Genomic DNA, 26,789 nt, shown 5'->3' on the forward strand with positions numbered 1-26,789 from the left:
TAACAATATGGAGGTTCCTTAAAAAACTAAAAATAAAATTACCACATGACCCAGCAATCCCACTACTGGGCATATACCCAGAGAAAACCATAATTCAAAAAGACACATGTACCCCAATGTTTATTGCAGCACTATTTACAATAGCCAGGTCATGGAAGCCACCTAAATGCCCATTGACAGATGAATGGATAAAGAAGATGTGGTACATATATACAATGGAATACTACTCATCCATAAAAAGGAACGAAATTGGGTCATTTGTAGAGACGTGGATGAATCTAGAGACTGTCATACAGAGTGAAGTAAGTCAGAAAGAGAAAAACAAATATCGTATATTAACGCATATATGTGGAACCTGAACAATGGTACAGATGAACGAGTTTGCAGGGCAGAAACAGAGACACGGATGTAGAGAACACATCTTGGTGTATGGACACCAAAGGGGGAAAGTGGCGGGGGGGTGGTGGTGGTGGTGGTGGGATGAATTGGGAGATTGGGATTGACATATATACACTAATATGTATAAAATGGATAACTAATAAGAACCTGCTGTATAAAAAATAAAATAAAATAAAATTCAAAAAAAAAAGGTTTAACATATGAATTTGGGGGGGGACACAAACATTCGGTCTACAACACCCATAGATATGCTTAATGAAATATATTTCATTTTGAAAGAAGCCAGGTTAAAATGAGCTTGGCGTATTTTTTTCCAGAAATTCACAAATTCAGATACCATGAAATATCACAAAACTAGGGATAAGAATAAATGCTTTAAGAAGACGTAGCTGATGTTCCATAATCAAAAGGACAGATGCTTTACCCAGGATTGCTTTAGAGATGGCAATAGATGGCTGGATAATTTATTTTGTGCAGGGTCATTTTTAGGCTCATTATTATAGTACTTACTTGTTTTTGCTTTCAAAGCAAGAGTCTGGGGCTTCCCTGGTGGCGCAGTGGTTGAGAATCTGTCTGCTAATGCAGGGGACACGGGTTCGAACACTGGTCTGGGAAGATCTCACATGCCGCGGAGCAACTAGGCCTGTGAGACACAACTACAGAGCCTGCGCGTCTGGAGCCTGTGCTCCGCAACAAGAGAGGCTGCGATAGTGAGAGGCCCGCGCACTGCGATGAAGAGTGGCCCCCGCTTGCCACAACTAGAGGAAGCCCTCGCGCAGAAACGAAGACCCAACACAGCCAAAAATAAATATAAAAGAAAAATAAATAAATAAATAAATAAGAGTCTTCCCTAAATTTAAAAAAAAAAAAAAAAGCAAGAGTCTGAAGCTCTTCTTATAATTGAGAGACTGTATAGTATAAGTTGTTAAGAGTAAGGTCTTGCGCACTCAGGCTAACCTGGGTTAGCTCTGACACTTATCAGCTCAGTCAACTTGGGCAAGCACGTCATTTCCTCTGAAAATCAGGTCAATACTTGTACTTCCCTCATAAAGTGGCTGTAAGGAGTCAAGGAAATAATGGGTACTCAGTAACTGTTAACTTTTTTCATCTCCTGCTATTGTCATTATCATCAATTTCACTGTCGTCATCATGACAGTGGCCATCAGCAGGTGGCCCAGGGACATTAGATAGCCTCCATTTCACATATCATTACACTGGGTTTTTCTAACATGAGTATAAATTGGGCTTAATTTGTAAAGGAGCTTCACAACTTGATTGGAGCTCTCCAGGGTTGAGAATTAGAGGCATGATATGATTTTTCACAGGTTGCAAGAAAAATAGAAGTTTTTAATTATAGTATATTAATACTAGATAAATATTAAATACATCTAGTATAAGACATATTACTATGAATTTTAGGATTATTTCATAGCCTCAGTCACTCACTGAACCTAGAATACTGAACAGACTTAAGAAATCAGCTCCTGAAGGGGCAGAGGGGTGAGGCAGAAAGAGGACAGCTGCAATTTGCACAACTCCAGAAGTACTGTGCACATGACCTCTAATGTGGATGGTGCCCCTGGAGTTGGGTGGTGCCACTGAGGCTCAGAGAAAGAGCATAGACAAAATGTGATCCAAACCCAGCCCCTGCCATGGGCTCAGGCATGTTACCAAACCTTACATTCACTTCCTAACATGTAAACTGAGAAAAATTATTCCTATGTGTTAGGTTACTGTCAAAATCAGAAACTTAATTCAGACCATTTAATCAGATGGTCCTAATTATGCACCCCTAAGAGAAGACAAGAGAATCATGGTCATTTTGGTAGATTATTTTGCAAGGTTACATCTTCCTAGGTAGGGCTACCACTCTGCATAACTCTAAGGGCACCATTCTCAGGAATACCATGCTTTGACACTGCCACTGATTTAATAGGCACTTTGCTTGCAATTAATGACACTGCCACTAGGTGCCAGTGCCGAGCTATAACCACATGGTACAAATAGTCTGGCTCCCCACAGGCAGCAGCAATACACAGGTCAATGCTGAAACTGAGCTATACAGCAAGTAGATTAATTGTGTGTCAGAACAGTGCAGACTTCCTATTGCTCTGGAAACACTTCTCAGCCTACTTTGGTTCATTCACTCACTCAATGAATCAACAAATATTTATGGACCCTGTTGGGAACTGCTGAGTCTGGTCAAAGGTTTGTAAGTTAACCCTCTCCTGGTCACTACGTCATAAGCAAGTCCCTAAGGCATCTTCTGTAGATCTGCATGCCTACAAATGCATAATAACAGAAGGAGCTGTGCAGAGTTGAATACTCCTCTGTCTGAGATTAGCGTGATTCCTAACAGGGGCTTTGAACATCTTGAGTCCAGGTTGCTTCTGGCTTCTTTCATGCAAGGGACCACCAGGAAATCAGGACCATCTTAAAGAGGGCAGGGGTGGTCTTGCTCCACTCTGGGCAACCGAGAGTGAACTCAATCTCCTGGGATTCCTCCCAGGATAGAACATGACCCCAGGACTCAGCCAAAGTGGGTCTCTGAAGCACAGTCTAGTTTGGGAATCGATATTCAGAAGTAGACCAAAAGCAGAAGGACCCAAAGGGAAGCAACTTGCCCCACCCTGAGTTTGTCGGGTGAGATACAGGAAGTGTGATGCTGGCTACTCAAGCAGCATGTGGGGAAGTGACAGTAAATCTGAGTGGTTTCTGGGCCTCCATCCAGACCTCTGCTCACCTGTGGGCTCCTGAAACTAGACTTGCATCAGGCTGGCAATCTCCGCTCAGTCCCCAAGCCATCAGCGCTTCCTACGACATCATTCTGCTTTCGTTCTGCCCAACAGCTGCAGCAAGCAACAGCCCTGAGGTCCCGGGTCCCCTGGTACCCATCTGTGCTGATGGGTCCTTTGTCTCTTAGGACCCAGAACACATGTTTCCCCAGGGATGGGATGTTACAAGTGGTGGTTAGGATCTCAGACCAGCTACCAAAACGCTGAGCGGGCCGCGTTGGGTAGTGACCAGGGCACAGCTCCCAAGGCCCACCGCCCAGCTGGAATCCCGCTGTCACTTCCCAGCCATGGGACTCTGGTAGACAGACTGAACCCCGTTATGCCTCAGGCTCACTGTGTAAAAGTGGATCAAGAGAACAGCAGTAACCTCACACCATTACGGTGAAGACTCAACCTGTTTAACATGCAAATCACTCAGAGGGATGCTGGGTGAAAAGAACACTGCACCAGCAGCCGCAACATCCACACGTGGCCATGGGCTCCCTGTGAACTTGAGCCTCTGAAGCTGCCACTAAACTTGTGTGACCTCACGTGCCTGATTTGTAAGTTGCAAGGGTTCAAATATCTGCTCTCTGAGGTCCTTCCAGTTCAAAACCCAAAGGAAAATGTTAATGGGAACATTTTCTCAATTTGCTCTCTGAATTTCCCCATTTAACTTTTTTCTTTTCTTTGCCAGTGATGTTGATAGTGAGTGCCTGCTTGATCTCAAATCCCCTGCCTTGTAACGGGTCCCAGAGGTCTTGGGTGACCTATCACTCCAGGCTGGAGGTCCACAGCCTGTGGCTGGCTCCACAGACCCCTCTGCCGCTGAGACCCATATCGCAGTCAGGTTTGAGCAGCCACTGCGCCTGCCACGCCCCCATCAAATGCCCCTGAAATACAAGACCTGGGGAAAGTCAGGAGTAGTTGTCCCTCAAGGAAAAAGAAAATCTGGAATGCCCTCTTTCAAAGCACCTTCCTCTCGCAGTCTCCAGAGAAAACCAGGCTTCCCCTGCATTTGTTTCTTTCTTCCCATCTGATTTTTAAAGCCACCAAAAGCCTCTCTTCTGCCCCCCTGAACTCCTGAGCCACACTGGGCTTCCTGACCCAGATCCACTGCAAACAGTCTGCAAAAAGCATCTGCTGGCGGGTCCTGAGCTTGGCGGTCCTGAGCACCTTCCCTTGGCTGTTCCGAGTAGGCTGATGACTTGCACTTGGACGAGCCGTCCCGTCTGTGCCCGGAGCCGGCCATATGCTCTGGGCAGCGGGGCTGCGAGGCTTATTACTCCTGGGAAAAATAACAAGCCGGCAGCAGACGAACAGACGACAGCAGGAATGATTTAAGCCATTTTCGAAGTCTCCGGGTTAAAAATACATTCTTTTGGCTGTGTGATGGTGTATTGTGATCACGACTACTTGGGGACAGGATTTCCATATTTTGTCAGGAGTTGGGGAGGCGAGCAGGAGAGGAAGGATGGCGAGAACAATAGCGGGGCTCCGTGGACGGCTCGCACGGTGCAAGCACAGGAGGGCACGGCCTTCCCACCGGGGACACCCAGGCAGAAAGCAAGCAGAGGGCATCTCCACATGCCACTCCAATGTTCACAGCAGCATTATTTACAACAGCCAGGATATGGAAGCAACCTAAGTGTCCATCAATAGAGAAATGGTAAAGAAGATGAGTTATGCATATATATATATATACATATTCTATATAGAGAGTCCATACATATAGATAAAATGGAATACTGCTCAGCCATAACAAAGAATGCAACGACTTGGATGGACCTAGAGAGTTTTACACTGAGTGAAAGAAGTCAGACAGAGAAAGACAAATACTCTGTGTTATCACTTATATGTGAAACCTAAAAAGCAAAACAAACAAATGTATATAACAAAACAGACTCAGATGTGGAGAACGAACTCTCCACTGGTTACCAGTGGGGAGAGGAAAGTGGGGAGGGACAAGATAGGGGGAGTGGATTAAGAGATACAAACTACTATGTATAAAATAGATAAGCAACAAGGATACAGCACAGAGAAACACAGGCATCATTATGTAATAACTTTAGGTGGAGTATAATCTATACAAATATGGAATCGCCGTGTGGTACACCTGAAACTAATGCAACATTGTAAATCAACTCTACTTCAATAACAATAAATAAGTAAAAAAATAGATCAATAACCTGATGATCATGTCTCAATGTTCCTAATCTTGAAGTGTGCATATATGCCTCATGCTTTGGAGTAGCATTGGTCTTGGAATTACAGGCCAATAATGGGCTATCAGTGGAGATCCTGGGACCCAGCTGCAGTAGGGTGGAAATCCAGACAGGGAATGAGAATGCTGAGGCTTCCCATCCTTTGTCTCAGAGAAAAGGGTATTCTCTTTGCACTCAGACAGTGTCGAGTTGGAAGGACAATCCCTGGTGCTATCACCGTTGCCAAAGGCTTTATGATTAGGCTACAGAAACACACTGCAGCAAACACATGTGCCATCCACCGTGTGGGTGAAAACCATGGTACTTCAAACACTATTGTTGGACTATCTGGAATTCTAAGTAAAAATTCCAGGAAACCAATGGATTTCTGAGAAACGTACATGAAGGGATAAAGACAATGTATCATACCCCTTGGGAAAGTCTCATTTTTCAAAGCCAGCTTTTCTTAAAGGAGGTCACGAAGGGAGCCTGAGAGTTGAATTCACATTTGAACCCTCTCTCCATCCAGGCTCTCTGTCCTTAGATTTGGTGCAAGATAAATCTCTGCCCCTGTCTTTCAATCCAAGGCGCTGCCTCTCTCTTTGTTCCCCTTGGCTTTCCTCCTCCTGTGTGGAAAGGTGTTATTGCCTGTCCTCCCCCAGCTCTCCTTCAGCCTGATCTCTCGACTCAAAGGCAGCCTCTGAAACTGGGTCAGGTACAGACATGAGAGCCTGAGACCGATCACCAAGTTTATAAAAGCCGCAACAGCTAAATCCCCAGATCCAGCTGTCCTGGGCCAGGAGGACAGACAGCTGTTGGAATGTGTAGGTAAGACGGTCATCCAGGAAGAGCCTTCTCCCCGCCATAACTGACGTTGTAACACTGGATCCGGCATTCGGACTTTTACTACCCTGAACTTTATATTCTGTACTTCACGGAGATCACACACTAGTGCTTTTTATATAAACCTACTTTTGATACGGGTTTGGATTGTAGCAACATTCTATTGATTAATACCAATAATAATTCTATTGATTATTCCTAAATAAGCACCCTGTTCTCTGAAGTCTATCCACAAAGAAGAAATAAAAGTCAAAGAGCTTTTACTTTCAGCAGGTTAGCTGACATCAACATTCTGGAGTCCGGAAGGTTCTTGGAAGTGGAATAACTAATTCTCTGCAAGAACACCCCGTCTTCCTGGGGCTAGCAGTCACCGTAGCGGCAGTCTTCATAGCTAGCGTTCACGGGGTGCTTATTATGAGTCAGGTATTGAATTCGTTTCCTGAAGCTGCTGTAACAACGTACCACAAACTGGGTGCCTGAAAATAACAGAAATGTATTGTCTCACAGTTCCACCAACCAGAGGTCCAAGATCACGGTGTGATGGGGTTGGTTCCTTCCAGAGCCTCTGGGGAGAGTCAGTCCCAGGTCTCTCTCCCAGTCCCCGGTGGTGGTCAGCAACGCTCGGCATCCTTGGTTGCAGACGCCTTCACCTCCACATGGCTTTCCCCTCTGTGGTCTCTGTGCCCCAAACCTCCCTCTCCTTCCTCTTGAAAGAGGACCAGTCGTCGGATTCTGGGCCCACCCTAACTCCAGGATAATTCCATCTCAAGAAGCTGAAATTAATTATCTCTTCAAAGACCCTATTTCCAAGTAAGTTCACATTCACAGGTACCAGAGGTTACTACTTGGACATATCTTTTTTGCAGGGGGACACAATTCACCCCATTACAGGTATAATAAGGGGGACTTTGTACTTGTTATCTCACTGTTGGAGGAAATCGCTGAGGTCATCTTGTCCCCTCCTCCATGACTGTGAACATTCTCTGCTATGATCCCTGACAGCAGCCAATCAGCTGCAGCCTGAACAACGCAGTACCAGGGAATTCTCGACTATGACGGAAGCCTTGCCCGCCTCAGACAGCTCTGGTGTTTCTAAAGATTTTCCTGGGTGCACAACTTCACCATGGAGTTGCTAATCCTATTATCACCAACTTTTAGATAAAGAACAGAGGCCAGAGCAGTCTCCTGTAGGAAGAATACAGGGGAGCAGGCAAAGTTTCCAGACAAGTTCTCAAGTCCCTCCGTAGCACCGTCAAGATGAACCTCAAGCTGCCACCAGAATTATCTTGCCATATATAAGGCCATCCCAACTTCACCTTGTCCGTAAGACAGACAAATGCTGAGCTGACGGACACCAGGCAGCAAGAGAATCATTAAAAAAAAAAAAAAAAAAAAAAAGTTGCAAGCATCCTTCCATTGTCTCAACAGAGAAGTTGCTTCCCTCTTCTAATTGGCCGGGGAATACCATGCGTCTCTTTAAGGAGAATTAGGGTTCCCAGTGTCGCCCCTCTTCCTCTTCTGCATCATTCATGTGGCCAGTTATTCTCATGTCACCCACGCAGATGTATTCACACCCGCCCCACACACTCTCTGGGGAACATCACATTGAAAGTGTTTCATTAGATTTTCCAAGAGAATAGTTTTGCCCCGTAGGTAACTCTGGGGCTCAGATGTGGTCTCCTTTGACAAGAATGCTCCTTCCTTCCCGGTTCCAACACGTGAAGAGACTCAAGGCCTCCCTTGCAGGTGCAGCTGTGCGTGCTCAGCCTGAAGGCTCCGGGGGCACAGGCGTGGGCTGTCCCCCCCCAGGGACAGAGGGACAGTGAGGGGGGCAGGCCTTTCCTTGGCCCTTTCTTCTGCTGCTTTCCTTGGATTGACGGTCGCCCTTACTCACCGGGGGAAAACGTTCATCTTTTTCCCTTTACGTGTATTTATATAACAAGCTCCTTAAATTCTGTCATTAAATCGTTACTGAGCTTTCAGGGAAAATAAAGAGACATTGAAAGAAGCCACCCTTAAGCCCGTAATACAGGAAAGAACAAATAAAGGGACACAGCAGGACTTGTCCAATGAACCCAAATGAGTGCTCGGTTTTATGACTTCAGAAACCAAACACACACCCCTAAGCCCCGTGCCAGGCCTCCTCTTGTGAAAACAGTGCTCCAGCCAGAACACGAAGCTGTTCAGAGCAGAATTCTTGTTTCTAGGTCTCAGGAGGCTCTGCTTCTCACCATCGGATGCCCTGTGTAAAGTCGTCATAGGAGGATCTCGAAAGCCACAACAGAGCTACCTGCCGACACCCTTCCTGCATGATGTAACACACGTGGACCAGATCCACACCCAGCAGCCATGCTTTCTTGGGCAGAAACCCTGAGAAGTAGCCTGTACGTGCACCCCACAGGTGCGTCTGGAAGCGTGCACGTGGGTGTGAAGTTTTCCAGTGAAGAAAACCACCCCAGGTGAGGTGAGGTCTGCCCGCAGCAGTCAGTGAGGGAAGGTTCCTTCCCAGGCCCCAAAACATCGCAGAAGAAAGAAAGGCCACATCTCCCATCAAAAGTTTAAACTGTCGACACCTTGGAACAGCTGGTGAGTGGGTGGGCTGGGAAACAGGGTCCTTAGGAGAGCGAGTGTGCAGAGCCCCGAGAGCCCAAGGCCACGGTTTCCCACCTGCAGGAGAGCTAAGTGGTAACTGCCTGACTTCCTATTTGAGTCAGTGCAGGAAAATTAAAACCATTCTGGTTTTTGTGAAAAATCAGTATCGCGTTTTCTCAAGCTGGGGATCGGCGGTTTGAGTCCTGACTGCCACGATATTTTGCCAGGTCGGGGCGGGGGGGAGGAGGAGGGCGAGAGTTTCTGAGTAGGTAGGAAACACAAAAGGTGTCCTAGAAGGAGCATCCTTCCTGGGGCTGGGCTTGAGGGGCTGCAAAGGCATCTCTCCTGGAGCCTGAAGGGAGGGACCTCCCACCTCAGTGCTCCCCACGTGCGTCATTTCCGTTCCCTGTGTTCCTTCCAGACAGCAGTGTAGCTGAGCGGTTAGGATGACTATTCAGCCTGGAGTCAGGATGCCCCAAGGCCAACCCCAGCTCCGCCACTCACTTTTCGGTAAAGTAAACTTCTCCGTGCCCCAGTTCTCTATGTGTGAAAGGGGATTATGATGGTCCAAACCTCAGGGGCTCAATGTCAGGATCAAAAGCAACAATGCATGCAAAGACTTCAGGCTGGTACACAGTAAGCACTTAATAAATGTTAGCAATTACCGCTACCTTTCTGCCACCAAAACCTCACCCCAGCTCAAAGCTCAGTCGAGTTGAGCACCTACATGTATCGGCTATTCCCACAGCCAGAGTTGTATCCGAATGACCTCCTTTACCCTCCTGGGGACCCCACTGAGGAAGGCATTCATGTCATTTTTTTATCCTGATGAGGAAACCGAGGCTGGCGGTGCAGAGCCAGGATTCACCCAAGTCCCTGTGCCTCGGAGGCAATGTTCTAGACGGCCACGTGACTGTCCTCAACCAGGTAGAAATAATCTATTAAGTGGCTTCTCTGGGTGATAGAAAAAGCAAAATGGGAAAAGAGAAACAATTTGAAATGGAGACAAGTAGCCAGTGATACTATTTCTGTACAGTCACCTTAATACACATTCATTTACCAGAACCACTGTGGGTGCAAAACAGAGCAAAAACAGTAGGTCAATACCTCCATCACTTTTCCCAAGTTGAGAGCAAATGGCTGTTGACTCACGAAGTTTAAGGAAAGGAGATGTTAATGGTGCCCACATTGTTCTGCGTGAGCTTCGCTGTGCTGGGGGTCTTGGAATCTCCCAGATTTTACCTGCAAGTCATATACGACAATCCCAGGGATGACATCTGTCCTTGCAGCCCCGAGCCAGGGCCCGAGGAAGGAGGGCAGTGCCTAGGGCCATGGTTCTCCACTCAGTAGGATTACTGACCGGATGAAATCAAATACAACAGCTTGATGATGCCCAGATGCCCAGTTAATTTGAGTATCAGATAAACAATGCATATTTTTAACATAGAAGTATATTCTGAAATTGCGTGGGACATATTTTACTAAGAAATCATTCATAAGCACTAATGTTCATAGCAGACTATTCATACTAGCTGAAATGTGGAAGCAACCCAAATGTCCATCAATAGGTGAATGGATAAATAAACTGCGGTATAGTCGTACATTGGAATATTATTCAGGCTTAAAAAGAAAGGAAATTCTGATGCATGCGACAGTATGAATGAAGCTTGAGGACATTATGCTAAGGGAAATAAGCCAAATGCAAAAGGACAAATACCACACGATTCCACTTACATGAGGTACCTAGACTAGTCAAATCCATAGAAAGTAGAAAGGTGGTTGCCAGGGGCTGGTGGGGGGAGGGGCTGTAAGAGGAGGGGAGAGGGAGTTAGTATTTAGTGGGGATAGAATTTCAGTTTGAGACGAGGAAAAGAGTTCCGGAGATGGATGGTGGTGAAGGCTGCACAACAAAGGAATGTACTTAATGCCACTGAACTTTATACTTAAAAATGGTTTAAATGGTCATTTTTATGCTGTGTATATTTAACCGCAATAAAAAAAAATGTTTACAGTTTATCTGAAATCCAAATTTAACTGGGTGTCCTGTGTTTTTATTTGCTAATTCCGGCAGCCCTAAGCCCAAGGGACATTTGGCAAAGTGTGGAGACATTTTTGATTGTCACGACTGGGGAGGGGGCACTGTTGGCATCTAATAGGCAGAGGCCATAGATGCTGCTACACATCCTTCGATGCACTCGCTGGACAGCCTCTCTAACAAGAGTTATATGGTCCAAAACGTCGACAGTACCAAGGCTGAGAATCCCTGCTCTGGAGGGACGCAGGGAAACCCTCACAAGATGTTGCCTGGGACCTGGAAATCTAAACTTCAGCCACTGATCACAAACAATAGGTTCCCACAGGAAAATAAAAGTACACAAATCCTAGTTGTACCAAAGGACACCTAAAAATTGTTTTTAAACACTTCTCACGTTATTTTTAGACGCAAAATTCTGTTTGTGAGAGAGACCGCAACAGCTATTACTCATAGCCAAAAATAGACGTCCTAACAGGACTCGTTTTGACTCATTCCAATCAAGATTAAGAACTAATCAGAAAAGGTCTTTAGATCCAGTCTCAGCAGCAATATGCCTGGTAAGGCACTTCAGCCACAAAAACAAAAAATAGGAAATTAGCTAAGGATGGATTAGCTAATCCCCACAGCAAAGTTCCATGCAGTAGACATGCACTTTGGCCACTGTGACAAAAACACCCCAGTGGCAAGCCAGGGAGAAGTTTAGCTGTCCCCATGTGACCTTCCATTCACTCGCTCAACCTTTTAAGCATAAAAAGAAAAGAAAATCCACCAAGAACTTGAGAACAGCACAGCGAAGTCTGAAACACATTTCTCACTGTTATGGGTGATAACAGAAATGGATGTTTTATTAATGCTGAATTAAGAATCAAAGACAAAGGAGCGGCTTATTGTCAAAGCTGTCTTAACAACAACAACAAAACAAGATTAGTGTCACTGAGCTGTGTATAAATTACACAGATGATCTATCAAGAAAATCAATCAGGGCTTCCCTGGTGGCGCAGTGGTTGAGAATCTGCCTGCCAATGCAGGGGACACGGGTTCGAGCCCTGGTGTGGGAAGATCCCACATGCCGCGGAGCAGCTGGGCCCGTGAGCCACAATTACTGAGCCTGCACGTCTGGAGCCTGTGCTCCGCAGCAAGAGAGGTCGCGACAGTGAGAGGCCTGCGCACCGTGATGAAGAGTGGCCCCCGCTTGCCACAACTAGAGAAAGCCTTCGCACAGAAATGAAGACCCAACACAGCCATAAATAAATAAATAAATACTTTTTAAAAAAAAAAGAAAGAAAATCAATCAGTGAGGAGAGAAAATAGTATTTCCTGCTTCTTCAAAACCATCAAGATTCATTCATCAACAAAGACTTTTTAGTGCAACCAGAAGGGTGAAGTCTGAAAGAAAATAGACATTGGACAAGTTAAGTGCTAAAGGCTGGAAAATCACAATTTTTTTTAAAATTGTGGGGCTTTATAGAATGTTATACCAGGAAAAAACTCTATGGAGAAGGGAATGTAGAAAACATAAATAAGAAAGGAAATCTATAGCCAAAATTAGGTCACAATGGGACAGCTGCTACTGAGGTTTCAGAGGCAGGTGCAGGTGTACAAGTGCACGCTACCTCACAGATGTGGAGCTTTGCCTGTTTCCTCTGCCTGCTCCCATCTCTTTCCTTCCTTCTCCAACTGTCCCTTCCTTCCTGCTGGCCTAGGGTCTCACAGCCCCTGTCAGCATTCAAAGAGCCATCAAAAAATTTCAAGGAACCCTCAGAGCAAGAGAGATCTATTTCTCCTAAACGGGGGTCCTACAGGATAACTGCAGGTGAAATGCAAACTTTAAAGCCATCCTGAGATTTTACAAATGTTCTATTCCCGAATAACACCAGCTCTGTACCAGTTACCTACAGTCCCATGTGTAACACACGAGAGTGCAGAGGCAGGGTGAGGGCTATGACCTGACTTGATTGGAATGCAACCGTCACAGGCTCTGCGTCTGGAACACAAACCAGGACGAGGCATCAAATCTGAACAGTCACCCAGGAGCCTACAGGGAGGTCACGGGGTTTGTGAAGCTTGTGGATCGACAGCCGCTCAGGTCAGGATCTGCCTCTAGTCAATTCAATGAACACTTAGAGTTCTAAATGGTCTTGGTTCTCTCATTTCTGAGGTGCCATCAGATGAAAACAAACACATGAAATAGGAAAGAGCTGAAATAGACAGGAACATCGCTCGAACAAATATAGGTCGTAGCCTGGATGGGGAGAAAGGGAAGAAAATGGAAAACGACGAAGGTGACCACAACTTGAAACACAGCAGCCCCGCGGCCTTATGTGAAGGGGCCCCGGCCACACACTGCTCCGCAGACCCTGAGGATATCACCCTGCAGACAAAGTCATGAACTTGGAGTCAGATGTTCCGGTTCCAGTTCTAAGTTTTGCTGTTACAAGCACAAGTAATTTAGCTTCTTGGAATCTCAGCTTCTTTCAGTCATAAAATGAAGATAATCACATTGCCCCTCCTGATCGTCATGTTCAGCGTGAAAACGGTCTTAGAAATAAAGTGTGATCATATGAACAGTCAAAGAATACTACTTGACTAATAATTAGTATTCATAATATTAACCCTAATTCATCAAGAAGAGGTTAAAGTCTGTGTCTGGAAAGCAAATACCCTATTTTTTTTATAACCATGCAGGAAGGGTGAAGGGTAGGCTCTGTAGGGGGAGCAAAATTGGCCACCCCAAAATGTGCCACTCTGGTATGCGGATTACTTGGAACTGAAAACAATCAAGGCCCAAAAGACTAAGGCAGAAATTTTAACCTCCCCCTCACTGACTAAAAGAATTTGGATAGCGGACCTGTCCCAGGAAGGAAGCGCTCACATCCATCAGTATAGTATGAACTAGGTGGGGAGACAGGGAGGAATCTAGCAAAGCCTGTTTGTTAAAGTTCCTCCCTGTGTCCCATTGTTTCTTTCGGCCCAGCAAACATCTGTTCAACAAACACGTGCTTTTCCGTCTTGCTGTCAACTGTCTTCCCCGACATCCCCCCGGCCCCTTAGCTCAGAATAGCATAGCCTCAATTGCCTGACTGTCCTCATATGCTCATGGAGCCCCTGTATGTCAGTACATTTGTTTTTTCTCCTGTTAATCTGTCTCTAGTCAATTTAATTATTAAGCCAGCCAGAAGAACCTAGAAAGGTAGAGGAAAATTGTCCCTCCCAAATGACTCGTCTCTCTGAGGTCAGCCACTGTGCTCCCCAAGCCCCACCCCGCCCTCTCCCACCCCTACTCCTGACCCATCCTGGCTTCCCCTGGCCTCCAGCATCCAGAGGAGAAAGACACAGGAGGAGAAGGAGGAGACGTGCTCGTTCCTGCGTAACCTCAGGAAAGCAAACACAGCTCTTAACCTGAATTTTCCTCATTACAAAAATGCCTGCCTATGTGATTCTTAACTGCACATTATCCTGTTTGGAGCCCACAGTATTACATAAAGCATCCTGGAAGCCCTAACACACTCCGCAAATGCAAGAGATCACTGTGATTCGTATTACCCGACGCATCAGGCAGTAACACACACCTGTATTTTCTTTACGGAAAGTGAGATATATTCGTTCAGTGAGAATGAAATACACTCCCTCTCAAATTTTATTTCTCCTCAGTAGAACAGAGGCCTTTCAAACAATTAGCTCTGTCCAATAAAGCCGCAGGAAAAGATAGAATGATCCTTTATCGAGCATATTTGAGAGAGGTAGCCTTCATTACGTGAAAGGATCGTGTGAACCCTGATATTTCCAACTCTTGGAGTTTTCTTAATCTTTGTTCTTAATGATTAAATGACGAAGTATTTGCGTTTTAATATTATGATTCCCTCCAGCTTTTCCATTTCCATTTCTATGTCACACCCCAAAAGAGGGTGTGGATGACCCAACTAGTCACTGAGAAGAGGCATTTCTGGCACAGTGGAATCCATATAAAAAAGCAAATCCTGAGAAGATGTCAGTGGGGTTTATGACCCTTGTGGAGAGCAGGTGCACAGAAGCCCACCTACCGGTCCAAGTTCTCACCTGCTAGGCATCCCCTGGTTATCAACTCATCCGACAATGCTCGGCCACTAGAGCCAAACTGAATTCACCTTCTCAAGGAGAATAAATTCTTTGTCTACAGTATCTGCATCATTAACAAGAGCAGTGGATTAAACACAGCTCTAGCAGCTTTTCTAGACCAAAAAGAAATGTCCAAGGAAAAGAAAGATGTAGCATCAAATAAGAGGTCTCAGGTCAAACGAAATGTGCCTCTGTGGGTCACAGGAGGCAACACTGTGCTGTGCAAATCCTACGCGGGAGAAATGGCAGAGATTTGAGATCCAAGAACACTGAATCCTTCTAAAAAATTTCAACCTACGCAGTTTGATGCTATGGTGCCTCCTTGGAGAATTCAGTTAGGTGACTTCCATGTGAAAACTTTCTACTACTCTTTTCTATCTCAGCTAAAAATTAGTGAACCTTCTTTTTTTATTTTATCGAAGTATAGATGATTTACAATGTTGTGTTAATTTCTGCTCTACAGCAAAATGATTCGCATATATATATACACACACATATATACATTCTTTTTCATATTCTTTTCCATTATGGTTTATCACAAAATATAGTTCCTGTGCTGTACAGTAGGACCTTGTTATTTATCCATCCAATATATAATAGTTTGCATCTGCTAACCCCAAACTCCCAATCCTTCCCTCTCCCTCCCCCCTCCCCCTTGGCAAACACAAGTCTGTTCTCTATGTCTGTGAGTCTGTTTCTGTTTTGTAGATATGTTCATTTCTGTCATATTTTAGATTCCACATATAAGTGATATCATATGGTATTTGTCTTTCCCTATCTGACTGACTTCACTTAGTATGATAATCCCTAGGTCCATCCACGTTGCTGCAAATGGCATTATTTCATTCTTTTTTATGGCTGAGTAATATTCCATTATATATATGTACCACATCTTCTTTATCCATTCATCTGGACATTTAGGTTGTTTCCATGTCTTGGCTATTGGGAATATTGCTGCTATGAACACAGGGGTGCATGTATCTTTTCAAATTATGGTTTTGTCCGGATATATGCCCAGGAGTGGGATGTGAAACTTCCTATGCTGCCAGGATTCTAAGTTGTTCTGTGGAGAAGAGCTATTCTTCATAATCCTGTAAAAGCTGCTGCTGACACTCCCCAGACTGTTTTCAGAGGTACGATCCACCCTTGTAGGAAATGCCCATGGGCTGCTGGGAGGAACAAGTACAGATTCATGCCACCCAGGTCCCCTGGGAACCGTGGCTGGGGGATGCCTACACTGACCTTCAGACAGAGAGGTTAACAAGAGGCTGTGCCTCCCAATGTCCAATCTCCTGTCCACCCGCAGAATAGAGCTTGCAGCTGGGCCCCTCAGAATACATTTCTTGGCCTCCTTGAAGCTAGATGTGGTCACGTGACAGACCTGGACAAAGGGCCTTAAGCGGAAGTGTCATTGGGCAGCTTCTGGGACCCCTCCTTAAGGGACAGCACGCACAGTACCTTACACTTCGTCCTTGCCTCCGTCCTGCTGCCTGGATCAAGTTTCCACAGGCCAGGAGGTTGAAGCCACATGTAAAGGAGCAAGGTAGCAGCAGCTCGGGTCCCTGAAACCATGAGGCATTGTGCCAGCCCTGGGCTGCCCACCTGGGCTTTTATGTGAGAGAAAAAATCATGTCTATTTTAAGCAACTATAAGTAACGATCATTTGAGATTTTCTGTCTCAGCTGAACCTAATGCTAACTAATGTATGAGAAAAATGAGCACGGAGGTGGATGGACCTAGAGTCTGTCATACAGAGTGAAGTAAGTCAGAAAGAGAACAACATGGGCTTCCCTGGTGGCGCAGTGGTTGAGAATCCGCCTGCCAATGCAGGGGACACGGGTTCGAGCCCTGGTTCAGGAAGATCCCACACGCCGCGGAGAAACTAAGCCCTCAAGCCACAACTACTGAGCCTGCGCTCTAGAGCCCATGAGCCACAGCTACTGAGCGCACGTACCACAACTACTGAAGCCCGCACGCCTAGAGCCTGTGCTCCGCAACAAGCGAAGCCACCGCAGTGAGAAGCCCACGCACTGCAACAAAGAGTAGCCCCCGCTCGCCGCAACTAGAGAAAGCCCATGTGCAGCAATGAAGACCCAACGCAGCCAAAAATAAATAAATAAAATAAATAAATTTTAAAAAAAGAGAGAGAGAAAAACAAACACCATATGCTAACGCACATATATGGAATCTAAAAAAATGGTACTGATGAACCTAGGGGCAGGACAGGAATAAAGACGCAGATGTAGAGAATGGACTTGAGGACACGGGGAGGGGGAAGCGTAAGCTGGGACGAAGTTAGAGAGTAGCATTGACATATATACACTACCAAATGTAAAACAGATAGCTAGTGGGAAGCAGCCGCATAGCACAGGGAGATCAGCTTGGTGGTTTGTGACCACTTAAGAGGGGTGGGATAGGGAGGGTGGGAGGGAGACCCAAGAGGGAGGAGATATGGGGATATATGTATATGTATAGCTGATTCACTTTGTTACACAGCAGAAACTAACACACCATTGTAAAGCAATTATACTCCAATAAAGATGTTTAAAAAAAAAAAAGATATTTAAAAAAAGAAACAAAAAACCCCGAGTGGGACAGAGGAGTAAGCTGGAGGGGTATTTTGTCAATGGATCATGTCACCTCTGTAGGCAGAAGAGCCTAAACAACCTCACTGGAGGGAACGGAAATGCTTCTCAGCTCCCAGCCCCTCGGCCCTTCCCTATTTCATCCTTGGTTCCTGGTCTTCTGTAGTCAAGCAAGGCTCCCGATCCTTATAGAACAATGTACACCCTACTCACGTTCCTGCTTCAAATATGGTTTCCTTTCCACCTGCAGTCCTCTTCTTTTGTCTTTGTCAATATATATTAACTGATCAGATCTTTCTCAATTAAGGGCAGCAATATTGTCACCTGTTTTCATCTGTCATTGTCCCATCCTCAGGGAAACCGCCCCTCTCCCTGCGTAAGGCAGAGATGACAAGCGTGGCTCATGTCCCCGTGACCACAGGGATGGACATGCCACCCCCAAGGACCCAGAGTCCTCCCTGAGGCTGACATACAGGAAGTGAAAGCAAAAACGTTCCTTTCTGTAGTGGGAATGATGAGTCAGTGGTCCAAGTTGGAGCCTGACAAAGGCCACCTAGATGGCTATTTCCCTGTCATGTGAAGTGACATGTTTGCAAAAGAAGCCAAGCAGAGCTGTGACAAGACTACCTGCCCAGTAGCTATTGTCCCCATAATAAGCAAACTCTTGTTGGGGATGGCAATGTGCTTAGCTAAAAGTAAATAAAATAAAAGTAAAAGAGAACGAAATTAAAAAAACAGTAACAACGAGATTTCAGCTTCCCTTGCAGACAGGGTTGCTGGAAGACACAACAGTGACCAAGGGGACAGAAGCATGAGCTCCTGGCTGTGCTTGTGAGGAACCTACTTACTACAGAGGTAGACTCCTCTGGCATGCACCTTTTGCCCATTGTCTTCTCTCTGACTGGAATGCAGATGCAATGCTGGAGAAGGGGCAGCCATATTGTGAACACAAGGAGACAAGCAATGCTAAGGATGGTTCAGTGGAAAGACAAAAGGATCCTGGGTCTCAGGAAGTCACCACGCCAGCCCTGGGCATCCTACCTCCAGGTTTCTCATTGCAAGAGAAAAGCAAATTCATAAATTCATTTGAGGCATTGTGTGGAGGCTTCTGTCACTGACAGCTGTATAAAATTCCTCACTGATACAGAATTTCCTACCTGGAAGTAGGATGCTACAAGAAACAGAACCAAAATGAGACCTTGGCCAAGTAGAGAAAACGGAGTTTTGGGTATGTGGCTGGAAACTTGGTATCTCATGTGATGGCAAAAATGTGATGAAACTGTCACCTACTGTACACCCTGGAAATGCTACTTGTCAAAAGAAGTTATGATATCGGGGAGCATGGTGGGAAAAATTCCAAGCATTGGCATCTCCTGGCTGCTTCTTGACACACAAAAGAGAGATGAACCCAGATGGTCGTGGGCCAGGCTGCAGGACCAGGACCAGGACCAGGACGAGGCCGTGAGGTGCCTACGACACATTTAAGAAGGCGCCCACCCTGCCCTTGCACAGCCCTAAGAGTTGAATTCTGTGTCCTGGGACCTCCGTGTCCACCCCGCCAACCCCCAGTCCCAGCCCTGCCCTGCTGCAAGCACAGAGGGAACAAAGGAAATGCAGCCTTTCTAGAAGAGGCCTCTGACTGAAGCTTCCGAGACAAGCTGACTGAGAGTCCCATCATTTGAAGACTTTCGTGGCTGAAAAGGCCAATTTCTTTTCTACCCCAGAGTGAAGCATTACTAAGCATTCTCCATAAAATGACAGCCTTAACAAGAGATAAAACTGGTGCCCCACCAGCCACGAGGGCAAGCTTGCTGGCCAAAATGGGATTATGGATATCCCCCTGGGGGAGGGACAAAGCACAGAAGTAAAAGACAGACGCGACTCTTCAGCTTACAAAACTACATCCCGACAAAATGTTTGAATGACGTTATTCACTCATGAGATTGACTGGAAGAGAACAAAATAGAATCCAATAATTTTTTTTCTTTTTGTACTTCCTTCTATTTGTGTTTCTTCTCCAGGACATATGCCGCTCATGTTTTGCCTTCAGATACAGTTAAGAAACATGACCACGATATCTGCCCAAAAGCACAGTCATGGCACCATGTAACCTGAGCGGCCTTGGAGAACCTACATCATCAATTACAAAGCATGGCGAGGCACAGCCAGCTCCGTGCAGAGCTCAGCCTGGCCATCGGGGGGGACCAGTCAGCGCTTATTTTGTTTTGTTTTGTTCTCATTTTCACACACCACTGTGCCATCCCGAGGAAGGGCCTGTATTCACCTTGGACTCACCCTACCTCCCACTTGCAGGAAGCACCAGGAATACTTTTATGATCTCTAAACACATGGGAGAGGATTTTGTGGTTGCAGATTGCCAACCTCGAGAATAGGCCAAACAATCAGGTATTGTACCTCTGTCTCCACTGATTCGTGGATTAAAATGCATGCCCTCAGTGAATTTATTGTAAACAATCACAAGTTTCAGAAAAGTTGCAAATACGACATGAGAAACTTTTTTTTTTCCTGAACCTTTTGAGAGTTGACCCTACGCCCCTTCATTCCTGAACACTTCAGTGCGTTATTTCCTACAAACAAGCACATAACCTACATAAGCACAAGAAACCACCAAAATCGGGAAATTAATACTAACAGATGACTATCATCAAATTCTCAGGTTTCACTGAAATTGTTTCAAATGTCCCAATAATATTTTTATAACAAAAGGATTCCCCATGCCCTTCAGAATCCACACGGCATGCGGTTCTCCTGTCTCTTCAGCACCCTTCAGTATAGAATGGCCCTCTAGCCTTCCCTTAACCTTCATGACTTTGGCACTTTTGAAGATTACAGGTCAGTAATTTTGTAGAATATCCTCCCATTTGAGTTTGTTTGGTATTTCCTCATGATCAGATTCAGGTTTGCATTTTGGATAGGAATATCCCAGATTTTTTTTTTTAATTGATGTATAGTTGATTCACAATGTTGTGTTAGTTTCAGGTGTACATCAAAGTGATTCAGTTAAACATATGATTATATATAACTTCTTTTTCAGATTTTATATAGTTTATTGCAAGATATTAAATATAGTTCCCTTGTGCTATATGGTAGGTCCTTGTTGTTTACCTATTTTATATATAGTAGTTTGTATCTGCTAATCCCAAACTCCTAATTTATCCCTCCCCTACCCTCTTTCCCCTTTGGTAACCGTAAGTCTGTTCTCTATGTCTGTGAGTCTGTCTCTGTTTTGTAAAGAAGTTCATCTGTATCATATGTTAGATTCCACATATAAGTGATATCATATGATATTTGTTTTTCTCTGTCTGACTTATTTCACTTAGTATGGTAATCTCTAGGTCCATCCATGATGCTGCAAATGGCATTATTTCATTCTTTTATATGGCTGAGCAGCATTCCATTGTATATATGTACCACATCTTCTTTATCCATTCATCTGTCGATGGACATTTAGGTTGCTTCTATGTCTTGGCTATTGTAAATAGTGTTGCTATGAACATTGGGGTGCATGTATCTTTTGAAATTAGAGTTTTCTCTGCATATATGCCCAGGAGTGGGATTGCTGGATCATATGGTAGCTCTATTTTTAGTTTTTTGAGGAACCTCCATACTGTTTCCCATAGTGGCTGTACCAACTTACATTCCCACCAACAGTGTAGGAGGGTTCCAGAACATCCCAGATTGATGTCGTGTTCTCATTGCTTCCTATCAAGTGGCACAGGACTTCGATCTGGGAGTTACTCATGTTAACTTTGATCACTTGATTAAGATGGGATCTGCTGGACTTCTCACTGTAAAGCTACTCTTTTCATCATTGTATTTAATAAATATTCAGAGGGAAGGTAAATTAAAACTATGTAAATATCCCATTCCTCAAGAAACTTCCAGCCTATTTATTTGTATACACATGGGGGCAAAAGAAAGTTAAATCCCAAACACAGGCTGAACTATTCAGAAGAATGTATCTTAAGTTAATGCTATAATAAATAACAAATTTATTTGCATAGTTTCAGAAGCTTTTACTCTGGGAAGAAAATCTTTATCCTAGATACACTAAAATGACGTATGTACTTCTGTATAAGTCACGAAAATCCAATAAATCTAGTCTTATATGTCTATTTGGGGAAGCAGTGGAGAAGTAGGATGTGTAAAATAACATGGAATGAAAACTCTCTATTTTTGGTCACTGTAGACAAACCTATTTGGTACTATATGTACAAAAAGTGCTTTTCTCTTTTATTGGCAATGACTGGAACATATGACAACCTCAACAGAAAATAATAATCAAGTGCTTGTGCTTGGATACTAAAAATACACTGGGGTGACTGAGATCTTTGCTCTCTCATTTCAGCATGAATGATGGTGATGATCAAAATATATGTATAAAGAAGTCAAACCTCAGGCTTTGCTAGGGAAAGGAGAACACTAAATAAATACTTATTGCCGTAGGAGTAATTTCATCCACAAATGAATCAGACCATTCAAAACCAGATGCAGCATTTTAAGTAGATGAAACTTAGAGCCACTTTAAATAACAAAAGGAAAGGACTGGATTCAGTGGTAGACCAAGATCCTCTTCCATAGTTTGATTTTTCCCAAAGTGATCTCAGGGTTGATAAGAGCCCAGGGGCCAACACAAGGACTTGGTCATGGGCCCCACTGGCCCCAAAGGAGTGGTTCTCAAAGTGTGGTCCCTGGACTAGCAGCATCAGTATCTCCCGAGAATTTCTTAGAAATGCACATTCTCAGGCCCTACCTGTGGAATCAGAAACTGTGTTTTAAACATGCCCACCAGGTGAATTTGATGCACACTATAGTTTGAGAACCACTGCCCAAGAGATTTAGGTAGGAAGCGTAAGGTAGAATTCTATCCTTTTCCTGACTCCTTGGAAACTAATCTGAAAACCCTCAGGACAGACAATCGGTTTGTGGCTGACTGACTGGGGAAAACCTCACTGTGTTATGGGAATTTTCTGCTATTATTTGTTGCCTGGTTCTCCCGTCTGGTCTAGTTAGTTACTGATGGAAATTTATTGATGGAAATAGGCAGCAACTATTTTCAACTCTACTCGTTGACTTTCAACATCAATTCCCAAATTACATTGTGTTTTACGGTCTTCTATTGACTCTAGAACTTTCCACAGTGAAGGAATAAAAGTCAAGGTTTTTCTCCTCTTTGCCTCCCTTGCAATTCAGTTAAAGGAAACCTTTGTTCAGCCAAAATATCCTTCCCTCCACTCCCCTGCCCAGCACAGATCTCAGCCCCTCCTGGCGAGCGCCCCTTATCTTCTGGATGTCTGTCCACTTGAGCGGCCTGCAGTTCCCCTCAACACGAAAACACGGAAAAAGAAGAATATGTAATTCTTTCTTTCTAGAGTCAGTATGTTACTTTTTTAAGATACTAAGTACATAGACAAGTACACAGTTGGATAATGATGTGTGGTTGTATGAAATCTTGTCATTATCATTATTTAACATTTGCTGGAGGTCAAAGTCATGATGGAACCAAATCAAGTATATTTAGCTTTAGCCCTTTCTCTGCTCACATTCCTGTGTACATTTTATATTGCTTTAATTCCCTTGATTACATCTTGCTATTTTATCTAATATTAATATCTAATACTTAATATAATTCTCCAGGATTCTAAGTTCCTTGATGGCCACAACCAAATCTCCTACGTCTCATGAAGTAGAAATGCTCTCATAATGAGATTCAATAAGTATTTGCTTGCATATATTTAATCGAGTGCCTTCTCCCCCTTGCCCCAGGAATGAGCCTCTAAAATCCTACTTTGGTGATTTACCACTTGAAACTAGATTTTCTCCGATTTTAAGAAAACACAAAAAATAAGACACCCCTGGCTTAAGCTAACCTTAAAGGAAAAACTGACAGAGAAAGCGCTGTCTGTTCCTCAATATGCCAGTGATCGGGTGTGAAATAAACAGGGTGTTACAATGCACCAAGGGGCTTGGTTGTTACAGCAGCGCGGGCAGACCAGCTCAAAATCAGCCACGTAACCTTGCTTTCCAGCACTGATAGCAGCCCAAGACGGTAGACTCGACAATCAATGACTGCAAAATGTCACTCACTGCAAAGAAGTTTTTCAGATGGTACAAACAGGCTGGAGATCGTTGCAGAAAAAGGAAAAGGAAAGGAATGGACAATTTAGTCAGCACTGTGTGTGAAAGAAATATTTTGGCCTCGTTCCAGAAATGAAAACTGAAATGCTACCCGGACCAGTCAGTTTATCAAGGGAAAATAAAGCAACCTGCCACTGTAACCCAGAGAGGAGAAAAACAAGGATAAAAGCGGAAAAATCTCCATTCATTTCAAAGAAAAGACACAGTGACAAAGAAACGACAGCAAGGTTGACTATTAATCCAAGACCTCCTAGGATTCGGCAGCCGCACGCCCAAGGCAGTTCACCAAGGTCTGTCTGCAATCCGCCCTCCTTCTGTTCCAAGTGCCCTACCCACATCCTCTATCTGATGAAATTTCACTCTTCCGTCAAGATTTACCTCCAGTGCCACTTCCTCTCTGAAGTCTTGCAAAACCCTGCCAGGCAAAATGAATCACCTGCCCCTTCCTGCTCCCAGCTCCCACTGTTCTGCTGATATAGACTTGGCCCTGCAACTTCACATGCCTGCTCGTGTCTGATTCTCATCCCATGCCAATCGGTGATGCCGGAAGGGTGGGGGACCATTTCTCAATCACCTTTTTTTTTGCCCACGGAACCTGACAAAAGGTCTGGTACCAATAAGCGCTCAAAAAAATCTACTGAATTGTTAAACTGAATTATAGAAGTGCTTCAGTCCCCAGTGGTGGGAACTTTATTGGATGTATACTTTACGTACCACCTTCTTTAATTCCTCACATCAATCCTATGAGGACACTGGTGCTCAAAGAAGTGAAGAAACCACAGCCCTGAGATCAAAACCAAGTCTGACCGTAGGGTGTATTTTGCGTCCCTGCTCTACTGCATGGTCACGTGTGTCCTGGGGCCACTTACACAACTTCTGTTAGCCTCAACGTTCTCCTCAGTAAAACTGGAATGATTATCTTTTAGTGCATTAGCCCACTTTCTACAAGGGCATCAGGAAGGTAAAGGAAATCCCACCATTTATTGTTGAAGGGAGAACAGTGAAAAGCATAAACTAAAATGGAAAAAATGTTGCACTTGACATATTTCTTTTGGAAAAGTTTCAGAAATGGCACCTCGCCTGCATCTCTGGAAGGAATAGCTCTAAGTAGAAACTATACCTTAGAGGGTTGTCTCCACCTCTATGAAGAGGCAAAATTTTTTGGAAAGATTTTTATACCAATTATTTAAACACTATGTCCTGCTGTAAAAGTCTACCCTGGACCCCAAATTCAGGGAAAATACAGAGAATGTCAGGTCACTGCATTTGCAATGCCATACCCATGACCATTCACTAAATGTTCCCCATCTATTCAGACTCCAGATCACACCACACAAGTAAGTGCATGAAAAATGACGGTGGGGCAGTAGCTGTTAATACCACCATTGGTACAACTGAAACTCCACATAAAGTGGGAATATGGATAGAAAAGCTGTTGTGACCCAATACTGGTCTTCTGGTCAAGTGACATCATTGCAGCTGATACGGTGGTAGAGAAACCCCAGAAAACAAATAGTTACTGAGTTACTAAGATGAGCTCTGAACTGTTCAAGTCAAGGGATGTATATTTTATTTATTTATTTTTAATTGGGGTATAGTTGCTTTACAATGTTGTGTTAGTTTCTGCTGTACAGCAAAGTGAATCAGCTATATGTATACTTATATTCCCTCTTTTTGGGATTTCCTTCCCATTTAGGTCATCATGGAGCACTGAGAAGAGTTCCCTGTGCTATACAGCAGGTTCTCATCAGTTATCTATTTTATACATAGTAGCGTATGTATATAATCCCAATCTCCCAATTCATCCCACCCCTCCCTTTCCGCCTTTGGTGTCCATATGTTTGTTCTCTACATCTGTGTCTATTTCTGCTTTGCAAATAGGTTCATCTGTACCATTTTTCTAGATTCCACATATATGCGCTAATATACGATATTTGTTTTCCTCTGTCTGACTTACTTCACTCTGTATGAGTCTCTAGGTCCATCCACTTCTCTACAAATGACCCAGTTTTGTTCCTTTTTATGGCTGAGTAATATTCCATTGTATATATGTACCACATCTTATTTATCCATTCATCTGTCGATGGACATTTAGGTTGCTTCCATGTCCTGGCTATTGTAAATAGTGTTAGAAGAATCACTGCATTGTGGGAAACAGTCTTGGGGGCAGAAGTGTGTGGCAAGACAAGAGTGAACGGGTAAAGACCAGATCCCAGGCTGCTGCAGCAGCCCAGGTGGAGGAGGATGGCGGTCAGGGAATATAAAATGATGGACGCTCTCCCAGTCATTTCACGAGACTGGTATAACCTCGATGCCACGACTGGAAAAAGGTAGTGTAAAAAAACAAAATTATGCTTAATTTAATTTATTAATATGAATGCAAAAATACTTTAAATTAGTAAAAATCCAGCACAGTATTAAAAATAACAGAGTTGGGCTTCCCTGGTGGCACACTGGTTGAGAATCTGCCTGCCATGCAGGGGACATGGGTTCGAGCCCTAGTCTGGGAAGATCCCACATGCCGCAGAGCAATTAGGCCCGTGAGCCACAATTACTAAGCCTGCACGTCTGGAGCCTGTGCTCTGCAACAAGAGAGGCCGCGATAGTGAGAGGCCCGCGCACCGTGATGAAGAGTGGCCCCCACTTGCCGCAACTAGAGAAAGCCCTCACACAGAAACGAAGACCCAACACAGCCATAAATAAATAAATTAATTTAAAAAAAAAACAAAAAAAAAACAGAGTTTATCCCAGGAAAAGGAACAATAATGTAATTTTGAAAGTCTTACTGATTTGTGTTTATAATATATATAGAAGTAAAAGACTGACAACAAAGAACAGGAGGGGAAAATATAAGTATACAGTTGTAAAATTCTTACTATATTTTATAAAAATATGTATTACTTTATTTAAATTAATTATATTTATAGTATATATGGTATAACATTGCCTGAATACAGATTGTGATAAATTGAAGGTGCATAACATAAACCGTAGGACAACCACTGAAGAAAATAAAACAAAGTGGGATAGTAATAATCCAAGAGAAGTGATAAGGTATAATAGTGAAAAATACTCAGTTGTAAATGAAGGCAGAAAAAGAAGA

General features: G+C 44.1%; 1 protein-coding gene across 12 annotated transcripts in view; it reads right to left on the reverse strand.

Annotated features, from left to right (window-relative positions):
- The window catches only part of DISC1 (DISC1 scaffold protein), a 598,559-nt gene that overhangs the window by 341,133 nt on the left and 230,637 nt on the right, over window positions 1-26,789 (reverse strand). The window contains exon 11 of one of the 12 annotated variants that reach the window (XM_082422983.1): window positions 15,425-26,006. The exons of the other annotated variants lie outside the window; for them this stretch is intronic. Within the exon in view, the coding sequence (XP_082279109.1) occupies window positions 25,645-26,006 (362 nt within the window). The 3' untranslated portion in view covers window positions 15,425-25,644. Of the gene's footprint in view, window positions 1-15,424; window positions 26,007-26,789 lie in introns of those variants that run through there. 12 annotated transcript variants of the gene reach the window in all.

Source organism: Balaenoptera physalus (assembly GCF_965194825.1).
Source record: "Balaenoptera physalus genome assembly, chromosome: 14".
Classification (NCBI taxonomy): domain Eukaryota; kingdom Metazoa; phylum Chordata; class Mammalia; order Artiodactyla; family Balaenopteridae; genus Balaenoptera; species Balaenoptera physalus.